At 42.2% G+C, this 26,278-nt stretch overlaps 1 protein-coding gene and 1 long non-coding RNA gene across 2 annotated transcripts in view; one reads left to right on the plus strand and one right to left on the minus strand.

Moving 5' to 3' along the window:
* LOC133379159 (uncharacterized) overlaps positions 1–23,929 on the minus strand; it is a 126,803-nt gene extending 102,874 nt beyond the window's left edge. The window contains exon 1 of the long non-coding RNA XR_009761129.1: positions 23,880–23,929. This is a non-coding gene — a long non-coding RNA (uncharacterized LOC133379159). The remainder of the gene's footprint in view (positions 1–23,879) is intronic.
* LOC133379107 (uncharacterized) lies at positions 15,980–20,348 on the plus strand. Its single transcript, XM_061613751.1, has 2 exons — positions 15,980–16,199; positions 20,098–20,348. The coding sequence occupies exons 1-2, from the start codon at positions 15,995–15,997 to the stop codon at positions 20,115–20,117; spliced, it is 225 nt and encodes a 74-aa protein (XP_061469735.1). The 5' UTR covers positions 15,980–15,994; the 3' UTR covers positions 20,118–20,348.
* Positions 23,930–26,278: the final 2,349 nt, after the last annotated feature.

The following is a 26,278-nucleotide window of genomic DNA, read 5'->3' on the forward strand; positions in this document are numbered from 1 at the left end:
GGAGAGGGCGCTCGGGGGCAACCGTGTCAAGAGCCCGACGCGCCTCGCTGTTCCACAGTGTGTGAAGGGCTTCAACAGGGTCACCTGCTCTATCTACTGGGAACTCCCCCAGGGCATTCAGGAATCCAGTGGATTCCATTAGTCTCTGGGGGCGGACCGTCTTAATCTGTCCACCCCCTCTTCATGGAAGGATCGGAGCCATAAGTCTAAACTTCACCAGGAAGTGATCTGTCCATGACAATGGGGTGACATCCACTACCACCCCATCTCCAGACTACCCCTTCCTTCATCTGGAGCAAAAACCAAGTCGAGGGTGTGCCCTGCCCTATGTGTTGGGCCAGTAACAACTTGAGACAGTCGCAAGGTCATAATGGAGGCCATGAAGTCCCGAGCCGGAACACTAGAGGCAGCCTCTGCATGGACATTGAAATCACCCAGCACTATCGTTCTGGGCTCCTCCAATGCCACAGCCGAGACGGCCTCCGCCAGCTCAGTCAGAGAAGCTGCCGGGCAGCAGGGTGGACGGTACACCAGCAGCAACCCTAGTTTACTGTCTCCTCGGCCCAACACCAGGTGCAGGCCCTCACAGCCAGCTCCAAGACAGAGTGGTTTTCCTGGTGACAGAGATGGAAGTTCTGAACCTAAGAAGGTGGTGCTGTAGCACAGAAGGCCTATGCCATTTTTGGTGGTGTGAACATGAATACTTTTTCCAAGACTCAGGAAGTAACAACACTATTCTATTGGGCAATGGCAAGGCAACCACTGGAATAAGTGTTCATTTCTGGGCACCACATTGGAAAGGCTAACCTTTGGACCTCCAGATGTGGACTACACCTTCCATTAATTTTGACCATTGGCCATGATGGCTAGAGCTGACGGGAGTTGCAGTCCAACATCTGAAAGGCTGCAGGTTCCCAACCCCTGTTCTGGAAGAAGACAAATGTCAGTAAAGACTGGATATGATAGACCTAAAGAAAGGGGAATTAAATTAAATTAAATTTCCAATGACCATGGAATGCTAATCCTGTATATGGCAGGATTAAAGGCCCCTTTTAAGATACTTCAGGCATTCACAAGCCCTGCACATTAATAAGCTTTAAAACAGGAAGTGCTGCTTAGCAGTACCATAGCCTGTAAATGGAGGTAGTATAATTTGACCCACATACCCTTCTATCTAGAAAGGATTGAAGCACAGTAATTCAGTGGCTGATGCACTGATTGCAACTGGGCTTCCTGAAGGCACAACCAGTACAGAGTGCACACATCTTATTTATTTATTTATTTAATTTATTTATTTAATTTATTGCATTTGTATACCGCCCCATAGCCAAAGCTCTCTGGGCAGTTTACAACAATTAAAAACATTAAAAACAAACAAATTTAAAAACACATTTTTAAAAAGCAATTTTAAAAATGCATGCTAAATTGGCAGATAATACCTGGCAAATCGGCAATGCAGACAAGCCCCACGACAATCTCATAGCCCAGATCTGTAAAAGTGATGTTGGGCTGGGGAAGAGTAGGAAAGAGGTATGTGCTTTCTGTTCCCTTCCCCACACATTATTCCTCTCCTTGTCCTTGAATGCAAAGTACATTGTGCACTGCACTGAGCGGTAGCCACTGTGAATGGTACTGTGAATTAAAATTGTCTCAGCAAGCACCATGCTGCTATCCTTTTGCTGTCTCAGCCTTGACAGGGTTTCTGTGGAGAGACATAATAGACCATCAGAGAAGAGAAAGCCAGCGCACCAGAGGATTGGAAAAGTTGTTTTAATGTGATTTCCCCTCTTCTGGACAAACCTATTTGCAAATTGCACTTACTTTATCTGGCCTGATTAGTATAATGTTGTGCCTGGTCATTCTGCATGCGTAGTACTAATGGTGGCTTCATCCATTAAATTCATAACATGTATGTTTTTATTGTAAGTATAGATATGCAATGTGTGCATAAAACAAAGCAACTGCCTGGGTCAGAGGACTATGACAGGCCATGGCTTCCTGCCGCATGTAGACAACATGGCAATTGCATGTTTACCACTGCATAACACATGGAGCAGCCTTAAGCAATCTTTTAAAAAGATTGTGTCCACAGGGTCACTTAGGTTGTAATCTGAAACATGCTTACTTGAGGAATAAACTCTATTGAATATAATGGGACTTACAGGATTGCACTGTTAAATGTGAATGCTTATCTTAAATTCCCACTCTTCCTTTTTATTCAAGCCAACAGAACAGTTAAAGAGCATGATTTCCCATGCTTCTAGTAAAAGGCAGTAGTTACTCAACTCCTCCAGCATATTATTGTGATTATAAGTAAATACAAAAGGAATAATTGAACCAAAATAAAAACTAAAGATAAACAGAAGATTGTGGGAATCTCCACATGAATGTGCATTAGAAGAGTGAAAGATCTCCAGTCGCTTTCATCATGATTAGAGCCCCCAGAAAGTATAAATTAAAGAGTAGGGGTGAGGAACCTCAGGCCTGGGGGTGAGGAACCTCAGGCCTGGGGGTGAGGAACCTCAGGCCTGGGGGTGAGGAACCTCAGGCCTGGGGGTGAGGAACCTCAGGCCTGGGGGCCACATGTGGCCCCCCATTCTCAAAATCTGACCCTCAGGAGTCACCCCAGGCCACGCCCCTCTCCAGCCCTGTTCTGTATGTTCCTTGAGTGCTTTTGCCTGGTTGAGATAATGCCCTTGAACTGTAATAAATGACTCTTCTTTGTCTGGAAGAAGGATCAAGAGCTGGGGGTAGCTGTGAAAGTTAGAAACCTCTGGCTTTTGTGTAGCTGGGAATGTCGCCTACTGAACAAAATCAAGCAGGGCTGGTTGACATGTGGCCCACCCAAGGTTTTTGGACTCCATCAGCCCCAGCCAGCATGGTCAATGTTCAGGGATGATGGTAATTGGAGTCTAGCAACATCTGGAAGACCTCAGGTTCTCCATCCCTGGAGTAAACAGTCATACTGATTTCTCTGTCCACTTCTGCTTCTGGCTCTGGCCACCACTGCCATGCAGCCCCTATCCAAGAAGGACTGCAGCATTCACCCCTGCTAAAGAGCAAGTAAAATATATTAATGAAAGGGGTCATTCAGTCAATACCACCCTGGGCTCCTTCAGGAGGAAGGGTGGGATATAAAATAAAATAAATAAATGAAATCAGATTCAGTGATGCCAAGAACACAGCCAAGGGAATTGGTGGGTTAAGTGTGCAGAACTGCATGTAAGAAAAGGAGGTGTGGCATTTATCCCAATCTGCTTTTGTGTTGGAATTGCTTTTTAATATGCTTTTAAACTTTTTTAAAAATATGTTTTTTTAACTTTTTTTAAAAAAAGTCTTGAAAGCTTTTTAAAAAAAATGTTTTTAAAGTTGTTTTGTTTTAATGTATTTTAATGTCTGCTTTTATGATGTTTTAAAGTGTTTTTAGTGCTTTTGTTTGCTGCTCTGGGCTTCTGCTGGGAGGAAGGGCGGGATATACATCAAATTATAAATAAATAAATATATTCTAGATTAATTAATCTAGAATTTGAAAAACTGTGGCTTTGAATGTTCTTTAGATGGCAATTAAACTCTCCAGGAGAGCATCCTGTACACATGTTCATTTGAATCCAACATATGACAAAATAATTTTCATGTGGCATCAGTAAAAGCCTGTACATAAGTGGACTTCGCCTACTTATGCTCAATAAGCATAATGTCATTTAAACCTTTAATGTCACTTCTGTACAGTGCTGAAATTAGGTTATTTGTCTTCTCTTTATTTATGAAAAAGGGCACTGAAAAAGGGAACAAGTCAGGTTTTCAACACAGAAGGAACAATAAGTGTCAAGGTCACCTTGTTTTCTTTTGGTACCTGCCGAATTTGAAGCTAACTAGATTTTTTATTGGGTGGCTTTTATATCTGCTGGGGTCTGTCAATAAAAATCTAAATGCAGCTCTAGTGCCAGAAAATGACCCTATTTAAAAAACATTATTTACACATTTATTTATTTATTGCATTTGTATACTGCCCTATAGCCCAAGCTCTCTGGGCAGTTTACAACAATTAAAAACATTAAAAGCAAATATACAAATTTAAAAACATTTTTAAAAAGCAATTTAAAAACACATGCTAAAATGCCTGGCAGAAGAGGAAAGTCTTGACCTACCACCAAAAAGATAACAGTGTTGGTGCCAGGTGCACCTCATCAGGGAGATCATTCCATAATTTGGGGGCCACCACTGAGAAGGCCCTCTCCCTTGTTGCCATCCTACGAGCTTCCATCTGAGTAGGCACCCGGAAGAGGGCCTTGGATGTTGAGAGTAGTGTACAGGCGGGTTTGTGTCTGGAGAGGCGTTCCATCAGGTATTGTATCCTAAGCCGTGTAAGGCTTTTTAGGTTAAAACCAGCACCTTGAATCAAGTGCGGAAACATATAGGCAGCCAATGCAAGCGGGCCAGAATTGGTTTTATATGTTTGAACCATCTGGTCCCTGTTACCAATCTGGCTGCTGCAGTTTCTGAACCGTCTTCAAAGGCGGCCCCACGTAGAGCGCATTGCAGTAATCTTACTTGGAAATTACCAGAGCATGGACAACTGAAGCCAGGTTATCCCTGTCCAGATAGGGGTGTAGCTGGGCCACCAACTGAAGTTGGTAGAAGGCACTCCGTGCCACCAAGGCTACCTGAGCCTCAAGTGACAGAGATGGTTCTAGGAGAACCCCCAAGCTATGAACCTGCTCCTTCAGGGGAAGTGCAACCCCATCCAGGACAGGTTGGACATCCACCATCTGGTCAGAAGAACCACCCACTAACAACATCTCAGTCTTGTCTGGATTGAGCCTCAGTTTATTAGCCCTCATCCAGTCCATTGTCGCAGCCAGGCACTGGTTCAGCACATTGACAGCCTCACCGGAAGAAAATGAAAAGGAGAAATAGAGCTGCGTGTCATCAGCATACTGATGGCAACACACTCCAAAGCTCCGGATGACTGCACCCAACGGTTTCATGTAGATGTTGAACAGCATAGGGGGCAGAACTGACTCCTGTGGAACCCCATACTGAAGAGTCCAGGGTGCCGAGCAATGTTCCCTAAGCACCACCTTCTGGAGCTGACACACCAGGTAGGAGCGGAACCATTGCCATGCAGTCCCACCCACTCCCAACTCAGCCAGTCTTCCCAGAAGGATACCATGGTCGATGGTATTGAAAGCCGCTGAGAGATTAAGGAGAATCAACAGAGTCACACTCCCCCTGTTTCTCTCCTGACAGAGGTCATCATACAGGGCGACCAAGGCTGTTTCCATGCCAGAATCAGGCCTGAAACTCAACTGAAATGGATCCAGATAATCGGTCTCATCCAAGAGTGTCTGGAGCCGGCCTGCCACCACTCATTCAAGGAACATTTGCTACCAGCCTACAGTTATTAAGTTTTTCTAGGTCCAGGGAGGGTCTCTTCAGGAGTGGTCTCACTACTGCCTCTTTCAGGCAGCCTGGGACCACCCCTTCTCGCAGAGAGGCATTAATCACTTCCCTGGTCCAGTTGGCTGTTCCATCCCTGCTAGCTTTTGTTAGCCAGTACAGAAGTGGTTGCACGAACCTGTCCAAGCACCTTGTCAACATCTTCAAGCTGTACCAACTGAAACTCATCCAAGAAATCGGGACAAGGCTGTGCTCTGGATACCCCACTTGATTCAAGGGTTGCAAAAACGAAGTCTAGAGTATGCCCTGCTACATGTGTTGGGCCAATGGCATATTGGGACAGTCCCATGGTTGCCATGGAGACCATGAAATCCTGAGCCGCCCTGGATAAGGTGGCCTCAGCATGGATGTTGACATCCCCCAGAACCAGCAGTCTGGGGGATCTCAACAGTACACCCGAGATTACCTCCATCCGCTCAGCTAGGGAGTCTGTTGGGCAGCGGGGTAGGTGGTACACCAACAGAATCCCCAGTCTGTCCCGCTAACCCAACACAAGGTGCAAATACTCCAGACCAGTAGTCACATGCACAGGGTGCTTGCAGAGGGAGATGGAGCTCCTATAGACCACAGCAACCCCCTCTCCCCGACCCTCAGGTCTACCCTGATGCCCCAGCACATGGCTGCTTCTAGGAGGAACAGCAGGATATATATTTAATAAATAAAAATAAATATATAAAATGATTATTTTTAGTTGCATTTCTATCCCACCCTTCATTGTAACACTGTCACAACACCATCACATTACACAGAACCAATTCACCACATAAAGTAACTGAAAATAAAATTCAAATTTTAAAAACTAATGCATGTGATACTCCATCTGTCACTATTCTTGTAAATCAATGCTGAACTTCAAAAGCTTTGCGGGAGAGACACGTTTTCACCTTGCATTGTAGCAATCCAACCTTTGGAGGAAGAGTGCTCCATTGTCAGAGGGCCACCACTGAGAAAACCCTATTCCAAGTTTCATCAACAGTGCTTCGTAGAGCAATGGTATAGCCAGAAGGACCTCCCTGGTCAATCTGAAATCATGGGCTGGGGAATACAGGGAAAGATACTCCTTCAGATAGCTGGATCCCAGCTATTGCAGGCTTTATACACCAAAACCAGCACTGTTAATTGGGCTGAGAAGCAAATAGGAAGCCAATGCAGACCTTTCAAGACCTGTATGATATGGTGTCATGTCATGCAGATGAACCAGTGAATACACTCTCACAACTACATTCTGGCTGCAATCTTCAATTTACATTCAAGGGCAGTCCCACATAGAGCACATTATAGTAATCCAACCTAGATGTTACTAGGGCATGGATTACTGTGGCCAGGCTATCTCTGTCCAGGAACAGCCATAGCTGGCAAACCAGCGTCAGTCGGGAAAATGCAATAAATAAAAGCCATTAGAAACAATAATAAAATACCTCACAATGTAACAGATACTTCTCATTTCATCTTTGACGCACAGCTGCAAACAGAATGAATTACCAACCAATTTTTAAAAAAAGATTAGAGCAACAACTACCTCACCTTCCAGACATCAAAAGAACCAATCATGGAAGGTGAAAAAGTAATTGGCTTGGCAGGCATCCTTGGAGAAAGAGTTCTTATTGCAATTCTTAAAGAGCTTAGATTGAATGAGAGCCAATAAACTGAAGCTTAATCCAGAGAAGACTGAGGCACTGTTTGTGGGTGGCTCCTTAGACTGGATGGGTATGGCATGGCTTGCTCTGGATGGGATTATACCTGTGGGTGAGCAAGTGAGGCAAGTGGCTGGGTGTGAAACAAGCAGGCAAGTGGCTGGGGGGGGTTAAATGGCAGCGGCTGTAGCAGTCTGGGCAGAAAGCAAGCAAATGCCCTAGGTGGGGAGGTGACCTAGGCACACTGCACAGGGCAGTAACTCAGCACAAGAACAGGCAAGGAGCATTTGCAGGCCCACAGCAGCTGGCACGCGCCAATGCCTGGAGGCATAGGGGGAATTGCGAGGAGGGTTGGTGAGGGGAGTGGGGTACTTGGGGGAGCATTTATGAGTGTGTGTATTTGAGGGTGCCTGGGGTAGTGGGGTTTTGGGGGGCAGGAGGCTGGCAAGCAAAGTGAGCAGGGGCAGAGCCCCCCTAGTAAATACAGAATTGTTGTTACTGAATGTGCAAGTAACATGTGCCATAATTTAGGATAAGCAAGCATATGTCAGCTTGTGGGCATGGGCACACCCATGCACTTAAAAGAAGCCATCAACTGTGTAGGTGTGTTCGACTTGCTTTTGGCCATAAGATATTACTTGCTATTTACAGACCCTCAGAGCTAATCTTAAAATTTCAGTCTGAGACCCAAGCCTGAGAACTGGCAACCTGAACCATGCCATATGCCCCTCTCTCCCATACAATGCTAATTAGTGCACCCAAAGAACTCTCTCACACAAACACATCACACCTGAGAACTACATCGCCAGCCACTTTCCAACATCTCAGCCCACGAGCCAGCAGAAACTTTCAATCTTCTTCAAGAGCCAGTTCCCCAATTTAAATGTCTACTGACAGTACACAGAAATAACAGATAAATAACGACTTCCGGGAAGGGTGACTTCGCCTGTGCCTGCCTTTGAGACGAGCTCTCGTCTCAGAAGAAGCTTTTTCAGTTTTAAAATCAGTCAGAACGTTTTTTTTGGACTGGTAAAGACTTTCTCCCGGGCAGGGAGAAACCTAGAGATTAACCACAAAAGCTTGTGTTTGTTGGGGGGACTGGATTTCATTAGTTTATGAAAGAAGGTTCAGCCAGCAACGCCGGACGGACTTCCAACCAAGCTCTAACTGATTAAGCGAGACGTTTATCTTTTCTTTAAAGATAAATGGATTTTAACAGGCAAGCATCCTTCTTTCTATTTTTATCATCTGGCTTAAATTGTTGCAACAAAAAGAGATTTGTCAATGAATCAGCTATAAAGAATCCCTGGGTGAGTTATAACTCTTCTCTTTCATTCACGAAATTAAGGAGGAAAGAAATCGTAATAGCTTATCTTTGTTTTTTATTGCAAAAAGCTGGCCTGGAATTGTACATTTTAAAGATACAAATGGATGAGGTATTTCTATTCCGAGGAGAAAAAAAATAATAAATCTGATTTATGAGCTTTTGAGTATTATATGTCTGGGACTATTTTTTCTGGTCTATTTCATTCTGACGAATCTGCTTGTTCTGGATGCCACTAACTGTTTTGATGCTGTGAACTAAATTTGTTTTGCATTCCTGAGCATATAAGAGATAAGGCAGGCTGTGTTGGCTACACTGTGATGTCATCAGGCTTGGAATATTAACCCCTTTGTTGCTGGAATAAGAAGTGGGTTTTTTTCTTCGTGGTTTTAAGAATGGCAATCAAGAACGTGACTGAGAATCTGGAAGTAACTATGTTTCAGAAAATAATGGATGAGATTGAGATAATGAAACAAACCCTGAGACAGGGCAGACAGGAGATGAAAATTGAATTTGGCAAAATGAAGCAGGATCTTAAACAAATAGGGGATTTTGTGAGAGAGGAGGTTGATGAGATCAGAGATACAAATGGTCAAGCATTAGAAGATGAAAAAAGAAAAATTAAAGGGAAAATGCAAGCCCTGGAGATTGGAACAAATGTGGAACTGGAAAAAGACTTGGAGTTTATGGATATTAGAGATAAAGTTTACTGTTTGGAATTCAGCGTTGTCTCCGAAGAAATTAATGAAGATATCAGAGTTAAAGTTATCAATGTCTTGGATAAATTTCTGGACTGGAATGATGTGATGGAATTTGACATAGAAAAAATCTATAGAATTAATTACAGATATGTGACAATGGAAAAACTTTCAAGAGATGTGCCAGTGCATTTCGTAAAAAAGAAGAATAGAGATATGACTTTACAACAATATTTCAGCAACACATTCAGAATTGATGGCAAGGAAATATTTGTGATAAAGGAAATTCATATCAGACTCTTATTATATGACTATGGCTATGACAGCAAGATTATTATGGGACACTGATAATGGAAGAATGGCTACTGAAATTATTGGACCTAACAGGATTATTATGGGTGCAAGGATGGAAGATGGAAGATGGAATTAGCATTGATAATGGAAGAATGGCTATTGAAATTATTGGACCTAACAGATTTGATAAAATGGATTAATTGACATGTTTATTTGGAGAAAAATTGATAGATATATTTCTCAAGGAGTTGAAACCTCTCTTTGACTTTTTGTGGAAAGAATAAGGTGATGTTTATGAGATTTGATGATTAATTAAGATAACTACTGGAGGAAAGTGATTTTGTAATATAATTTAAGAGACAGGTTTGTTATATATTGTAGACCTATAACTGATCTGCGACAAATCGGAAGTCAACATTTTATTTTATTGTTTAATTTGTATTTTTGTTTTGTTTTGTTTTGTTTTTGAAAATTTGAATAAAAATTAATGATAAAAAAAAGAAATAACAGATAAATAACAAATGAGCAAGTATTTTCCCCTTTCTTATCCTCCTTTATACACTAGTCTCTCACCCTGGTGCCCTTAGTTACTACTGCTGTTCTCACCAGGAGGATAGTTAACAAACATCATCAATCACTTGCTCATAATTAATTTCAGCTTCTTCTTTTCTTTTAGCAGCAACAGAAAAGCAACCAAATGGCTGGCAGCTGATCACAAATACTCCACTGACCTAGAAGAAGGCCTTTAGGTGTAAAATGCCCCCAACTATTACCGCTAAGAGTTTTCACACTTTTTAGCCAGTGGCCCTTGTAACCAGAGGGAAGGATTATGTTGCAATACCAAACGCTTACCCCCTTTAGGATGCACACCTTAATGTGGTGAGGGGAGTTGAGACTGTTGAAGAAGCTGAGAGCAATGCCGTCAGGAGTCTAGACCAAGAGGCTAGACTCCAAGCAGGGGCATCCAAGGCGGAATGGTCAAAGCTGAGACACGAGACTAAGATACATCCAAACTTGGAGCAAGGCAATGGTAAACCACCTCTGAATACCTCTTACCACGAAAATCCTATGAACAGAGTATCCAAAAAGCAACATGAGATAGTGCTAGAAGATGAGACCCCCAGTCAGAAGGCACTCACCGAGCTACTGGGGAAGAACAACGGACAAGTACGAGTAGCGCTGTGACTAACGACGCAGCTGGATCAAAGCCAAAAGAAAGCCCAGAGGCTGATGCGCACAGATGCGAAACGAGAGTCCGGAGTTGTACGATGCACACAATAGGAACATGGAATGTGAGAAGCATGAACCAGGGAAAGTTAAGAAATTGTCAAGCAAGAAATTTAATGTCTCAACATTACTTTTTTTATCATTAATTTTTATTCAAATTTCCAAAAACAAAACAAAACAAACAAAACAAATTAATAACTATTACAATAAAAACTATTGACTTCCGATTTGTCATAGATTAGCTATAAGTCTATAATATATAACAAACCTGTCTCTTAATAAAATTATACAATCACCTTCCTCCAGTGGTTATCTTAATTGGTATCAAATCTCATTAACATCATTTTATTCTTTCCACAAAAAGTCAAAGAGAAGTTTCTAATCCTTGAGATACATATCCATCAATTTTTCTCCAAATAGACATGTCAATTAATCCATCTCTTCAGGTCTACTAAGTCCAGTAATTTCAATAGCTCTTCTCCCATTTTCCCATTATCAGTATTGATTCCATCTTCCATCTTTGCACACCCAATAATCTTGGTCTTGCTGCCATAGTCATATAATAAGAGTCTGATAGGGATTTCTTTCATCACAGATATTTTCTTGCCATCATTTCTGAATGTATTACTGAAATGTTGTTGTAAAGTTGTATCTCTGTTCCTCTTTTTTACAGAATGCACTAACACATCTCTTGAGAGTTTTTCCATTGTCACATATCTGGAATTTATTCTATAAACTTTCTCTATTTCAAGTTCCATCAAATCCTTCCAATCCAGGAATTTTTTCAAGTCGTTGATATCTTTATCTCTAATCTCTTCACCAATTCCTTCAGGGACAGCGCTGAATTCCAAACAGTAATATTTGTCTTTAGGATCCATCACAACCATAAAATCCAAATCCTTTTCCAGGTCCATATTTGATAAATCTATTCCAATCTCCAGGGCTTGAACCTTCCCTTTGATCTTTCTTTCATCTTCTTTTTCTTGTCCAGTTATAGAATCCTGAATTTCTTTCAGCTCCTGTCTCATTTTGCCAAATCCAATTTTCATCTTTTGTCTCTTCTGTCCCAGCTCTTGTTTCGTTAGCTTAATCTCATTCATTATTTTCTGAAACATATTTAGAGAGAGAACCCCTTCCTGAACATCCAGGGTCTCAGCCACCTTCTTGATTGTCATTCTTAAAACCAAAAGAACAAAACCCCTTCAATTCCAATATAGTCACTATTCTCAAGCAAATAACAGTTTATTTCTTTTTCCAGTCACAAATGAGTTAATCTTCCAAGCCAGATGACATCACCCTCTAGACAGCACGAACTGCCTTATCTCTTATATGTCCAAAACAAATTTAGTTCACAGCGTCCAAATGATTAGTGGCATAAGGAATAAGCAGATTCGCCAAAAAAAAAAGTAGACCAGAAAAAATATTCCCAGACATATAATGCTCAAATACCAGATAAATCAAATTTTCTCTTCAGATTAGATGCCTCTCATCCGTTTATATCTTTAAAATGCTCAATTCCATGCCAGTTTTTTGCAATAAAAAACAAAGATAGGCTATTTCGATTTTCTTCCTCCTTAATTCCGTATGTAAAAGAGAAAGTTATAACTCACCCAGGGCTTCTTTGTTGCTGACTCTTTGACAAATCTCTTTTGCAGCAACGATAACAAAATGATGATAATAGACAGGAGGATGCTTGCCTGTTAATTTCCGTTTTTCTTTGAAGAAAAAAAAGTCTCGCTTAATCAGTTAGAGCCTGTTTGTAATCCCTGGCTCTGTCCGACACTGTTGGCTACCTTCCTTCATAGGCGATTCCAATGAATTCCAGTCCAACAAACAAAACGATGCTTTCTGTGGATAATCTCTTCGTTTCTCCCTTGCCTGGGAGAAAATTTTTTCCAGTCAAGAAATCTTCTGACTGGTTTTATAACTGAAAAAGCTTCCCCTGAGACGGGAGCTCGTCTCAAAGGCTGCACAGGCGGAGCGATTCCTCCTGGGAAGTCGAACGTCTCAACATTACAATACTTGGCGTGAGTGAATTAAAATGGATGGGAATGGGACATTTTCAATCAGACAACTACAAAATATTTCATGCAGGAAATGAGCAATTAAGAAGAAACGGGTTGCTTTAATAGTGAGAAGTGATGTTATTGTTATATGCCTTCAAATCGATCAGTACCACTCCTAGGCACCGGGAAGCGGGGCAGTTGCCCTGGGCCCCGCGCATAGCGATCTGCATATTATATCCCACTTTGCCCGAGTTCAAGCCTCCGGCCCCTGCTGGAAACCCTGAAGGACACCGCTGCCGCGCCGGGAGTGCTCACCGACGCGCTGCTGACCCTCTCGGCGTTCCCAAATCTGGCACCTGCGCAGTGCTGCCGCAGCTCGGCACCTGTACAGTTGCGGCATCTGGCATTCTGAGGGAAGAGGAGAAGCTGCAGACCCGGGTGTTGTTGTCACCTTCACTGCCATGAGAAGCGCGTCCTGTTCCCTCCCCCTTCCCCCTTTTCCCGGTCTCCCCTCAGAGAGAAGGAAGAAGGAGCAGGCGGCACTGTCCAGTAAGGACCAAGCACGGGCCCTGGTGGGGGAAGGGAAGGGAAACGCCCCCCCGACCTCCCTCCAAGCCAGGCTGAGGCAGAGGGGGGTCGTCGTGTTGCTCACCACCACCCAGGCAGGTGTTCTAACCATTGAGATACAGCTCTTCCCCAAATAAATAACCAAGTAAAAAAGCTGACATGGGAAGCTGCCTTATCCCAAGTCAGACCTCTGGTCTATCTGGCTTATTTTTGTCTACCCTGACTGGCATCGGCTCCTCAGGAGTTCATCCTCAAAGCTGCTGTTGTTGTTGTTGTTGTTGATAATAGGGTAGCTAGGCCAGCCTCCCTGAGCCTGATGCTGATTGCTGCCCTGGCCTCCTGCTGGGAGGAAGGGCGGGATATAAATTAAATTGTACATTAAAATAAAATAAAATAAATGCTTTCCATATATTGTTGGACTCCCGGGAGCCAGTACTGCCAGTGGCTAAGCATGGCGATGGGAGCTGGAGTCCCAAAAAAATCAGGAGGGCACCAGACTGAGAAAGGCAGAGCTAGACTGTAGCATGTTCATGTGTGGTGGTGGTGATTTTATCATGATACCTAATTATTTTATATAGCACACCCTGGGACCATTCTGTGAAAGGTGGGTTATAAGTATAAATAATAAAGAGATGAATAATGAAATAAATCATCATTGTGAAATGCAGTGTAAATAAATAAAAATGTAGTGCAGTGATCAAGCACCTGCTTTGCATGCAGAAGGTCTTGGGTGCAATCCTTCCCATCTCTGGGTAGGGCTGGGGAGACTTCCTGCCTGAATCCTGGACAGCTGTTGCTGATTAGTGTGGATGATACAGAAGAAGATGGACCAATAGTCTGACTTGGTGTAAGCAGACTAACATGGATGGAAATAGTAGAAACCTAAAGCAGATTTGACTCAGCTGTAAGTCCCATTTACCTCAGTGGGGCATATGTGTGTTTAGAACTGCATTGGTGATACGTTTTTACCCTACAACTGCTTTTAAATCTGTTTCAATTTTGAAAAAATGTTTCAGTTCAATGTCTTACTTTAGAAATTTATGAGCTGCTTTTGCACATCCATCTGAAAAAGTGGGATATAAATTATATAAATACTGTTGATACTCCAAACAAAAATATATTGGATCCAATCTGAGCCAGCTCTAGAACTACCCAAAAGGTTAAATAAATAATAGTAAAGGCATTTGCCAGATTCTTCTGATTGTGCTAGAGTAACCTCTTCCTCCTTCACTACTATGTTGTTTTGGGCAGTTTACTATGTTTTTAGAAAGATTATACCTAGCCTTGAGCACCATTTGGCTGAGAAGGTGCTTAAGATATGTTAATAATGATAAAAAGTGCATTGAGCAGGGGGTTGGACTTGATGGCCTTATAGACCCCTTCCAACTCTACTATTCTATTCTATGATTCTATGGAAAATGTATATTGTGGTGTCACTTGGGTGTTCACTTCAAAGTGCTTTATTCATTATATCTCCTTTCATATAGTATTAACAAGGTGATGTACACACAAATATAAGAACAGTAAAATATTAATAAAATTTACTATATATATTCCTTTATGGAATCAATCCATCTCTTGTTTGGCCTTCCTCTTTTTCTACTTCCTTCTGTTTTTCCCAGCATTACTATCTTTTCTAGTGAATCATGTCTTCTCATGATATGTCCAAAGTATGATAACCTCAGTTTCATCATCTTAGCTCCTAGTGATAGTCCAACACCACATTTCAAATGAGTAGATTTTTCTCTTATCCACTTTTTTCACTGTCCAACTTTCACATCTGTACATAGAGATCGGGAATACTATGGTCTGAATGATCCTGACTTTGGTGTTCAGTGATACATCTTTGCATTTGAGGACCTTTTCTAGTTCTCTCATAGCTGCCCTCCCCAGTCCTAGCCTTCTTCTGATTTCTTAACGATTGTCTCCATTTTGGTTAATGACTATGCCAACATATTGATAATCCTTGACTAGTTCAAAATCCTCATTGTCAACTTCAAAGTTACATAAATCTGCTGTTGTCATTACTTTAGTATTCTTGACGTTCAGCTGTTGTCTTGCTTTTGTCCTTCTTTTACTTTCATCAGCATTCATTTCAAATCATTACTGGAATGAGGTTGTTATCTTGGCAGCCCTTGACCAAACATTGCTCAAAGCCTTCAGACTTAAACTGGAAATATTTTCAACTTGAGAATACCTGGGTTTGAGTATTGGCTTTTCTGGTCTGTTTACTTGGTTTTGAATCACTCCATTTTAAGATACTGTATATTCCGGCGTATAAGACGACTTTTTAACCCCGGAAAATCTTCTCCAAAGTCGGGTGTCGTCTTATACGCCGGGTGTTGTCTTATACGCCGGAATATACGGGTACTTCGCCAACTGAGGCATTGCTGTCTTCTACAAGAAACAAAAGTGGGCGGGCCGAGGAAGGGCTCCCAAACTGACCCCGGAGACGCTTGGCGGGCACGTGAGTCTAAAACATTAAGTCTACGGCTGCAAACGCCGCCGGAGTATCGCCGCGCCTTACACCCTACGGGTGGTGCAGTGGTCCAAACACAACTAAGGGAGGAAGAAGCCAGCCAAGGAAGGAAGGAAAGGAAGGAGCGGAAGTGGTTCGCGCGCCTGCGCGTAGGAGGCGGGGGGGGCAGCTTGCGGCTGCCTGTGGTAGGGAGTTAAAAAAAAAAAACCAACCACAAACCGGCTCGCCGCTGTGAGGAAAAAAGCACCGGGTGCCTTGGGCGGCAGTGGCGGAGCCTTCTCCTCCTCCTCCTCTCCGCTTCGGCCATGAGTGTCGCAGCGCTGGTTTCTCCCGCGCCGCCGCCGCCGCCTCCGCCCCCCGCCGCTGCCGCCGCTGCCTCCGCCGCTGCGCTGCCCGCCAGCACGGGCCCCACCGCCGCCGCCGCCGAGAGCTTCGAGGAGGAGGAGCTGGACAGCCCCGCCGATGAAGAGGATGGAGAGCGTAGCGGCCGCGAGCGGGATTCTGACGAAGGTGAGGCTTTCTCCTTGTTTCTTTCCCGCCGATGACCGGTGGCTCCGATCCGGTGTCGCGCCGGCCTTCTCGGGCCAAGTTCTACCGGGCTTGCTGCCCGAGTCAGTGTGCCTGCGGGGGTGCCGTTCGGCCCTGCTTCGTCCTGACTCGAGAGTAGCCCCATGGAAACTAGTAGAGGTAGCTGGCTTAGTTGCACCAATTTCAGTGGGTCTCTTCTGAGTAGCGTCGGATGCAGCCCTAAGCACCGCCCGGTACCATTGGGTTTACTCTTGAGTCAGTGCGCACATAGGATTTTATCCAGTGTTAGTTCTACCCAGAGTAGACCTACTGAAACCAATGGGGCCTGTCTAACTGAGGCCCTTCAGTTGGTTTATGCCAAGTAAGGGCCGAACCCAGGAAAGTCTTCTCAAAAGTTGGGGGTCGTCTTATACGCCCAGTCGTCTTATACGCCGGAATATACGGTAGTTTTGGTGCATCAAGTGACATAAGTTAAGTCACAAATTTGGAAGGAAGACTATCTTATTTATAGACACTAAACTTTCACTAGGTCATCAGCACTGATAAACTGCAGATATCACCTTCTCGTTTTCTCTTCTCATCTCATTCAGCAATGCAGTGCTTTACCTCCTCACCCAAAGCACCATAATCTGCTCCCCATCCCACGCCATAGTTAGAACCCTAACCTATATAAAGTATTTATGGACCATTTTTCAATTATCACTTTCCTCTAGGTGCTTTGCAACATAACATTTTAAAACAATAATACAACCATTCCTTTAAAAAAATTTTTTAGAAAATAAAACAAAATCAAATTGAAACAAAACCCAGCACCAGAATACACCTTTAGCTCCCAGATGCTTGGTAGAACAGAAACAATTCTATTAAAAAGGAGAAATAGGCCTCCTGCAGAAGATCAGCTCAACATTCTGGGGCTAGCACACAAAAGGCCTTATACTCTAATGAATACTAATCTGATATGATTAGCAGGGCTTGGATGGGTGATCAAAAAACTGGGGGAGATATTATATAGAGTTGATGCTTTCTAAGGGCCCATCCATATGACTGTATAATCTGCAATGTTATTGCTTTGTGTCCTCATTAATTCACATTTGTCCATATGACGTTGCAAGCTTGTACGGATTTTTGTGTTCACACATCCGCATTAGAAATACCACTGAAAAACTGATATGCTTTTCTAAACCGATAATCACATCAACCTCCATGCACTCAGATGCAATGCCACTGACTTTCCTGCAATAGGTGGTCCATGGGCATTCCTCAATCATATGCAAAGCCCCTTGTCTCCTTTCCAACCAATAGCACATCCACAAACCTGCACATGTGTGGGAATTTAAAAAAGATATATGCTTCTACGCTCTTCCAAAAAAGCAAATGACTGTTATGGACCAATCACTGAAAAGAGGTGGACTTAGGGGAGTGGCCAATGGTAAAGCAATTTAGACCAAAAAAAGCCTACATATATGGATGCTTGATGATTGGGTTTTCACAATAATCTGACCACAAACAGGAGATGTATGGATCTTGAGGCCACCAACTGAATATGGAAAACATGGATTTTGCGCATAGGTATGGATGAGCCCTAAGATAATCAGAGATAAGAAAGAGATCAGCATTGAGATAATCAGAACCTAGACCATTTATGGTTTTATAGGTCAAGGCCTGACTTGAGCTCCAAATCAAACTGGCAGCCAAAGTAGATGTCTCAGGAATTGATAGATGTAATATGAACATACCAACTCATAAATAAATACAGCCTTAATTGCTGTAAACTGCCCAGAGAGCTCCGGCTATGGGGCGGTATATAAATGTAATAAGTAAATAAATAAAATAATCAGGCACCAGCATTCTGAATCACTTGAAGTCTCTGGACTATCTGTGAGGGGCAGCCTTATGCAGAGATATGGAAGAATACATACAATATATGCCCCAGGTTCAACACCCTGTATCTCTAGGTTGAGCTAAGAAACACTCCTGTCCAAAACCCTGGAGAGCCACTGCTAGTCAGTGTAAACCTGCCATCCCTCAACTTGGTACCCTCCAGGTCTCTTGGACTACAACTTCAGTCATCCCTAACCATTGGCTACACATCTGGAGGACATCACATTGAGGAAAGCTGATGTAGACAATACTGAGCTAGATGGACCAATGGCCTGACTCAGTATAAGACAACTTCCTATGCTGAACACATTACAAGAAATTTTGGGAAGGGATGAATCATGGAAGCCGAATCTCCATATTTTAGGATTGGGCACTTCTGGTGAATCAGCTGAAGTTGGTGACAGGCACTCCAGGCCACAACCATTACCTCAGAATCCAGACACCATGTTTGGTCCAGGACTATCCCCAAGCGACAAAACTACTAGTCAAGGAGGAGTATGATTCTATCTATTAAAGATATGCCTCATCTAGCCGATGCACTGAGTCCTTTACCTCAATTGAATACATGGTAGAAATCCTGTGTAAAGCAACCCAGTGCTTATGCTCCACTTTAAATCATCTCCCACTCCAATCAGCCAAGGTTCTGCTTACCAGGGCTGTGGAGTCAATTTGTCAAACCTCCGACTCCGACTCCTCTATTTTTCTACTGTCCGACTCCGACTCCTTCATAAATGGCAAATGTGTATTAATTTTTCTACTGTCTGACTCCAACTCTGACTCCTTCATAAATGGCAAATGTATATTAATGTATTAATATTAAAATATTGATTTTATTTTGAAGTCGGAGTCAGTACATTTCTACCGACTCCGACTCCACCCAAAATTGCTTCCGACTCCACGACTCCGACTCTGACTCCACAGCCCTGCTACTTACCCCTGTATTAGATAACACAGAGGTGTCCCAAAGGATTGCTGTACACAGACCTCTTTGCTCTGTTCTGTAAAAAAACAAAGTGTTCAGTGGTCTTTATGCTGGTACTCCACATTTATTTAACTTTTGATGTGCTTCACATTGACTATTAGAGACATTTTTATGGCATTAGTTGGAAAATGGTCACCAATGCCAAGAGATCAGCTTCATGCACTCATGTCATCCAGACCATCTAACATCATTAGATTGAAAGCTTGTACACATATGACAATAATGAAAACCTAGTCTTAGCAGATTTTACACTCCTGAACAATACTCAGGAGTGTACAGTTACTAAGTAACCATGCATTCCAGTTTTTTGTTAGTCTTAGAAGCAGTTGTAGAACACATAAGTAAATGTTGAGTGATAAATAGTAGCAAATTACCTCTAAATGGCAATAAATAAATGGGAATCTATCATTCTACACATGGTTGTAAAAAGATGAGCGCTTAAGGGCAAAGGACTATGATAATGAAAGAGGAGGTGGCTGAGATATTCATGTACTAGATATCTCCCCTACCACCCATTTTTGTTCCTCTCACCATAAGTTATTATGTTATACCTTGCCGAGTCACTGAGCAGGAAGTTGGTCTGTGCTGAAAGGTTAAAAGATTCAAAATGTAATACTAAGATATCTCGATGCATCCATCATTGCAAAGAACTGGTGTTCTCTTTACTCATAGTTAGTCAATCAAAAGCCTAACTGTGTGTTTTTTTAAAACCAAATACACAATAGAGTTTGTCTTACAGAGCCTGACTTATTCTCCAACTCTAGATTGAAGCCAGGAAGTGGAGGAGAAAGCTCCTCATATGAAAGGAGATTTGGAGTCATCATCCATGAGAAGTACTATGCTTTCTCTCTGTTACCCCCACCCTACCTCCCTGTGATATGCTAGTACAGTGGTTCCCAAACGTTTTGCTTGAAAACTTGGAGCGTCTTGACAAGCTGCTTGATTATTTTTCTGCCTGTTGTAGCAATTGTTATACACTGTGTTAGTGCTATATGGTTTTTAATTGTATTTTTACAGACATGCTATGGACCACCTGAATGAAGCTTGTGGACCGCAGTTTGGGAACCCCTGTGCTGGTACATTTGAATTAGCAATGGTCACTCAGCACATGATTTGCCACACAGTCACACGTTTGCTTGTAATGGCTTAGTGTGGAGCTTTCCCCTGTTTCTCCTGCTTATTTCACCTGTGTTTTTTCCTGCTGTTATATTTTTAACCTTTCATTTTTATACTTTTAATTAGATTTGTATTAGATTCTTTGTTTATCTTGGGAAATGCGCTTGAAAATTCAGTAGTGGAAAGAAGAAATATAAATATTTTAAACAAATAAATAAAGCATTAGCATGTCAAATCAGTGTGATTGTAACTCCTTGTAAAAGCACATTCCCCATGGAAAAGCCAGCATCTGGAATTACCCTAATAGGTTGTTCTGGACACAAAGTGGAAAGGTGCAGAACTAGCCTTGTGCAGGGAGTGTGTGGGGAAAGAGGGAGAGCAGGGGTGTGTGTATGGAGAGATTTCCAGGGCTGGACTGGAGTATACAGCCTCCCTCCTCAAATATGTAAGAAAAGGGAGGAGGTGGGTGGGAAAGAATTTTGAATTGGTGTCAAGGTACGCAATGATGCCACATACACCAACAGATACCTATGACATTAGCATTTAGCATAGCTACTTTCTCCACTCATATAGGCAATTTAAGCGCTTCAAAATAGTCAAAAACATATTGTTGAGATATACAGACATATATAAACACACATGCATGTATATGATTCAGTCTGCATTTGTAACACTACTTGTGAAATAATACTAATGATAATGAAGCAAATAAATATGTCTGAAAACTGATATTTGCAATGTATATCCAAGTTTGAACATACTGTAGCAGAGACTTGTACATTGCAGCAGTGCATCCATAACCCAGTATTTTGTTCCATATAGAACTGTGTATTTTAATTCAGCTTTGGCAAAGAAAGAAAAACTGTACATCTGTCAAGGATTCTAAGATTCTATGACTGTTCTAAACAGATTGCTCATTATTTGTAGTGAAACACAAATCCGTAAGTCCTAACTGAAGTATTAATAAAGTGCGTGCACCCTGTTTTCAGAGTAATTACCTAAGGCAGGATGATTTTTTGCTCCCCCCACCTCACTTGATGGAATGGCAGAGCAGGAATAGCCAGATAGGTATTTGCATAGCATGTCTCTCTCTGACCTGGAGAAAATGTCAGAAGCTGGATGGATTTCAAGGAGAACAGCCCCACCCCCCCACATAGAGCCTTTTATTACCTATTTTATTTCTAAGGTGAGAAAGAGAGGGGGGATGACACTCACAACTAATCCCATATGTGCTTCATTATTAAATATACTTATCCAAAAACATTCTGTCAGAACCATAATGCAAAAGTGGGGGGAGAATAGGTAAGTTGATACTCAATGGAAATGCTGTTCAGATAGACACATTGCACCAAATGAATACAAAGTGAGGTGCATTAGCAGAGATTTCTGCTGAAATGATGTGGTTGTGTGTGTCAGTCATGCTGGCTCTGGGTTTTTCTGACAGCAGCTCTCTGTCTCTTTCTAGCTGTCACACAGGCAAAAAAGAGTCAGCTGTGTTAATCTTTGCTTCCCTCTTCCCCACAGATTTCAGGGTTGTGCTTCTAAGCTTTTAGGATGCAACATCATGGCACTTCAGGTGCATGACTCTGAACACACCAAACCTTCACCACCATCACCCCAAAACTGTTGAAATGCTTAGGTCCATATCTTTCTGTCAAGGTGGAACAAGTTGTAGATGGGTTGGTTCACATAACCAAGTGGGCAGGTTGCAAGTGTAGGATAAATGGATCGTTGCAGCATTAAAAACAAAGACAACATGATGAACTGGTCATACAACTGTTTGTTTCAGCATGTGCCTGGGTCATAACTCAACCTACATTTCCTGTACCTCTACCCAGTCAACTCTGGCTATTTTTTGTGATGAATTGGTGAATAAATGTTGGGTGATTTCTGAAGCAATCACATGACTGATTCCACACAACACCAAATATTGTATGAATATACTAAGCCACATTTTTAAAAAATGAAAATAAAGCTGTAGACAGATCCAGTCAGTCAGTTATACTCCTTGTCAGTCAGCTAAAGGCCATGTGCTTTTTAAAATAAAAAAATGAGGTAATTGTACTCATATCTTGCCATGGATGGCAGCACTAAATAGCTACCATAGGCAGCAAAAGAGAGAGAGAGAGAGAGAGATGCTAGTACTCTATACTGGTGAGTACAATCACAAAAAAGCACTGGCCATAACAACCATCACAGAATATACAAATATAACGATTGTCCAGAAAAAATAAGCATCACCCGAGAGAAATCTGGCATAATATTTAGAGCTTATTGGTAGGAATATGTTTTTATAAAGAAGCTGGTGGCAAAAAATACTTGGTTAACTCACCATTTCATCTCATACTCAGATTCAAGGGTTGACCTTTAGATTAACATGCCAGAAAAGGAAGATAATAATTTACCCTACTCTTTCAGCTGAAAACATAGTGACTGATAATGCCCGGGTCACATAACCAGATAAACTAATGTAGTTTTCTACTAGGAGGAAAAATAATACCTGAAATCAAGCAAAACTGTGGGGGAGGAATCCATGGTGTGTTACCTGTTGGACGTGTGGTTCATGTATCAGGTTTATTAAACATTTTTATATATAGCTCCAGGTCTCTAAACATTTACAGGAAAGCTCTATGATACAGCAACATCTGTTCAGAGTCAGACCCAATGAACAGATAGTCACAAGTTAAAGATTTACATCAAGCAATTTCTTGGACTACATTGCTCACCCAATAAAGTCAAAAAAGCAGAACAACAAGGCCAGACTGGTACACAGGAGTAATTAACTACAAGACACAGACCTAGAAGAGAGAATTACAGAATACCACTTGTTGTTGCAGATCATTCCCACTTAAAACCACTCTAACGTACCATCAACTGTCTACCACTTTCCTGGATAAGGATCTTTCCATCTCATAGGTCTTGGGTGTCTGGCCTGCTCTTACCTACAGAAAGCCTCCACACAACAGCTACTCACCAACAATAACAGATCACAAAACAAAGGCACAGCAGACACAGGAACTAGACTACAGATGAGGGAGAAGTCGGTTTTGTTTGTATTTTAATGAGATATCTAATTCACACTTTTCAAACCAATATGCAAACTGAACACAGCTGTTAGAAATCTGCACTTCTCTAAATTTTGCAATGCAGTTCTCCAACCAATGTGCACAAAAATACATATACCAAGAAAAAGTATACATAAAAATTCATATGTTGGTGAAAACCACACACGAAGGGGGAAATTAGGGGAACTTGCTTGCACAAATGTGTATATCAGTCCAAACTGGATACAAAATGGTGTTAATAAGGATAAATTCATACTAAAATACTGATTAATTTCACAAATTATTTTTTTTTTAAATCACAAATTGCTGCAGAAATGTGGACACCAAATTTAAGACCGGAAAAATGAGAGAAACCAAAACTGACAGATTTGTCCATCCCTAGACTAGCTCGTGCACGAAATCCAGCTAGCAATTTTCTCCCATATCTACCCAGGCAACACTATTTCTAGACCTAATAATGCCATCCACATCACAGGTTCATTCACCTGCTCATCTTACAATGAAATACATGTGTTCATCTACTAGCTGTGCCCTTCTGAATTATACACAGGACAAACTGGCCACTCTACAAAAGAGAATAATAAACAAGTACAAGTCTGATAACAGAAGTGGTAATACCCAGAAACAGGTAGCAGAGCATTTCAGCATACTAGGTCACTCTGTAACTGACCTGAAGGTGGCTATCCTCAAATAGGGGGGCTTCAAATAGAGACTCTGGTGTTAAACTGTTAAGTTGCATTGCATCACCTGTGGCTGGAACCGAGATTACTGTTGGTTTTTTTTAATCACACTGTATGTGTTAATTAGGTTCCAAAGCCCATATTTTTATGTTATCGCCAACACAGCCTGGTTAATTGCCACTGTAGCTATTTTCTTTTTATGTAATTAGCACTGTTATTTTTGCATTTTGTTTCCCTCTGACCTCTCCATTCCCCACCCCCACCCATGTGAGTAATATATGCCTTGCCTGCCAATTTAGGATGATGCTTCATACATCTGATAAAGTGGACTCTGGTCCACAAAAGCATATGCCATAATAAATTTGTTAGTCTTTAAAGTGCCACAAGAATCTTTGTTGTTTTTTACTAGGTCAAGGGAAGAGGGGGATGGGGGAATCTGGATGCTAGCTTGTTCTCATTAAAGGGGCTGCATATTAAAGGGACAGGCTACAATCCTTTGCCCACTTACCTGGAAGTAAGCCTAACTGAACACAGTGTGATCCTATTCAGAGTACATATACATAGGAATGAACTGTCATTGTGCCTGAAAAAAATACACAAGAGTATTTGAAAAATATTTATGTTGAAATCCAAAAAAAGCCTATGCATTTTTGTCAATATAGACTTTTCTTTGATGAACTACAATTGTTTGGATTTTCTTTTTAATGTAATGAACATATAATGTAACAATTAACTTGAAATAAAAAAATTGTCTTAGTTAACGGTGTGTGTCTCTGAGTTCTCTGTAGAAGAAGAGTCCATACGACTTGAAACTCAATAGACTGAAAAGGATTTGCAATCTACATATTGCATAGCAGCCTTGGATTTCTCCATCCCATTAGAAACCATTCACGGGTGTAGCACATCTGTTAGACTCGGCCAATCAAAGTAAACAGATAAAGCTGGGTTGTAAGACATCACATATTGAAAGAAGGGTTAAAAATGTATTAAAAATCTTCCACAGTGGATGGGTCCTCTGAAAAAAGGGGTAATGACTTGCAACCCTATACCTGCATAATTCAGCATAATCTGAGGAATTTGTTATAGAACTTTTAGAAACCTAAGAATTAAAAATGTAAATTAAAAGAGGTTCTGAGAAGATAAGCAATAACCAGGGAGATCCTGGCTGACCAGAGACATTTCCTGCTTGAAGAGAATGTACCCCCTCCCCGTTTCACATACAGAAAGTGACTGAAGTGTTAGTTGAATCTTACTTCAACTCTGACAGTGAGATAGTGGCTGCATGCACACAGTATTTTATTCTAGAATCAGTGGAGACTTGAGTATTTGTTTTTTCCTACATAGCGACAATGGAGAAAAACTCAGTCTGCTTCCGATCAAACACAGGCTAGAGCCCATTTTCGAGCCTATCATGTGGCAGTGATGGCAGCGAAGAAAGGGCACTTCTCTGCCACCATTGCGTCTGCTCAGTGTCATCCAGCGATGCTTTTCCGGGTGGTCCAGGGTCTTTTGGGCTCTGGCCCTACATAAGACTCTGAGCCCTCAGTCGCTCGCTGTGACATGTTTGCGAGGCCTGTCACAGATAAAATTGCTTGCATTTGGACTGACTTGGACTCCTCATTAACTACAGTTGTGCCAGAAGTCCCCGAAGCTTCCTGTTGTCATTTTTCTATGGATACTTTTCAGCTTGTAAAGCCTGAGGATATGGACAGGATTCTGGGAGAATTGAGGGCCACTACTTGTTCCCTTGACCCTTGCCCATCCTAGTTAATGAAATCTGCCAGAGGGGGAGTGGCCGAGTGGTTGACATGTTTAATTAACATCTCCCTAAGGTAAGGTTCTATGCCAACATTGTTGAAGGAGGCTGTGATAAGACCTTTGTTTAAAAAGCCTTCTTTAGACCCTGCAGATCCTAACAACTTCCGCCCAGTCTCTAATCTCCCCTTTCTGGGCAAGGTGATTGAGAGGGTAGTGGCTGCTCAGCTCCAAGTTTTCCTGGATGAATCGGACCATCTAGACCCTTTTCAGTCAGGCTTCAGGCCTGGTCATGGGACAGAGACTGCCTTGGTCACCCTTCTTGATGACCTACGCTGGGCATCAGACGGGGGAGTGCATCCCTGTTGGTGCTGCTGGACTTCGATATGATCGACCATGGTATCCTTCTGGACCGTCTAACTGGGATGGGATTGGGAGGCACTGTTTTACAGTGGCTCCGGTCCTAACTGACAGACAGGACCCAGAAAGTGGTGCTGGGAGACTACTGCTTGACCCCCTGGCAGTTGGCCTATGGGGTACCGCAAGGTTCCATTCTGTCTCCCATGCTCTTTAACATTTATA

The sequence above is a fragment of the Rhineura floridana genome, chromosome 1 (genome assembly GCF_030035675.1).
Source record: "Rhineura floridana isolate rRhiFlo1 chromosome 1, rRhiFlo1.hap2, whole genome shotgun sequence".
Lineage (NCBI taxonomy): Eukaryota > Metazoa > Chordata > Lepidosauria > Squamata > Rhineuridae > Rhineura > Rhineura floridana.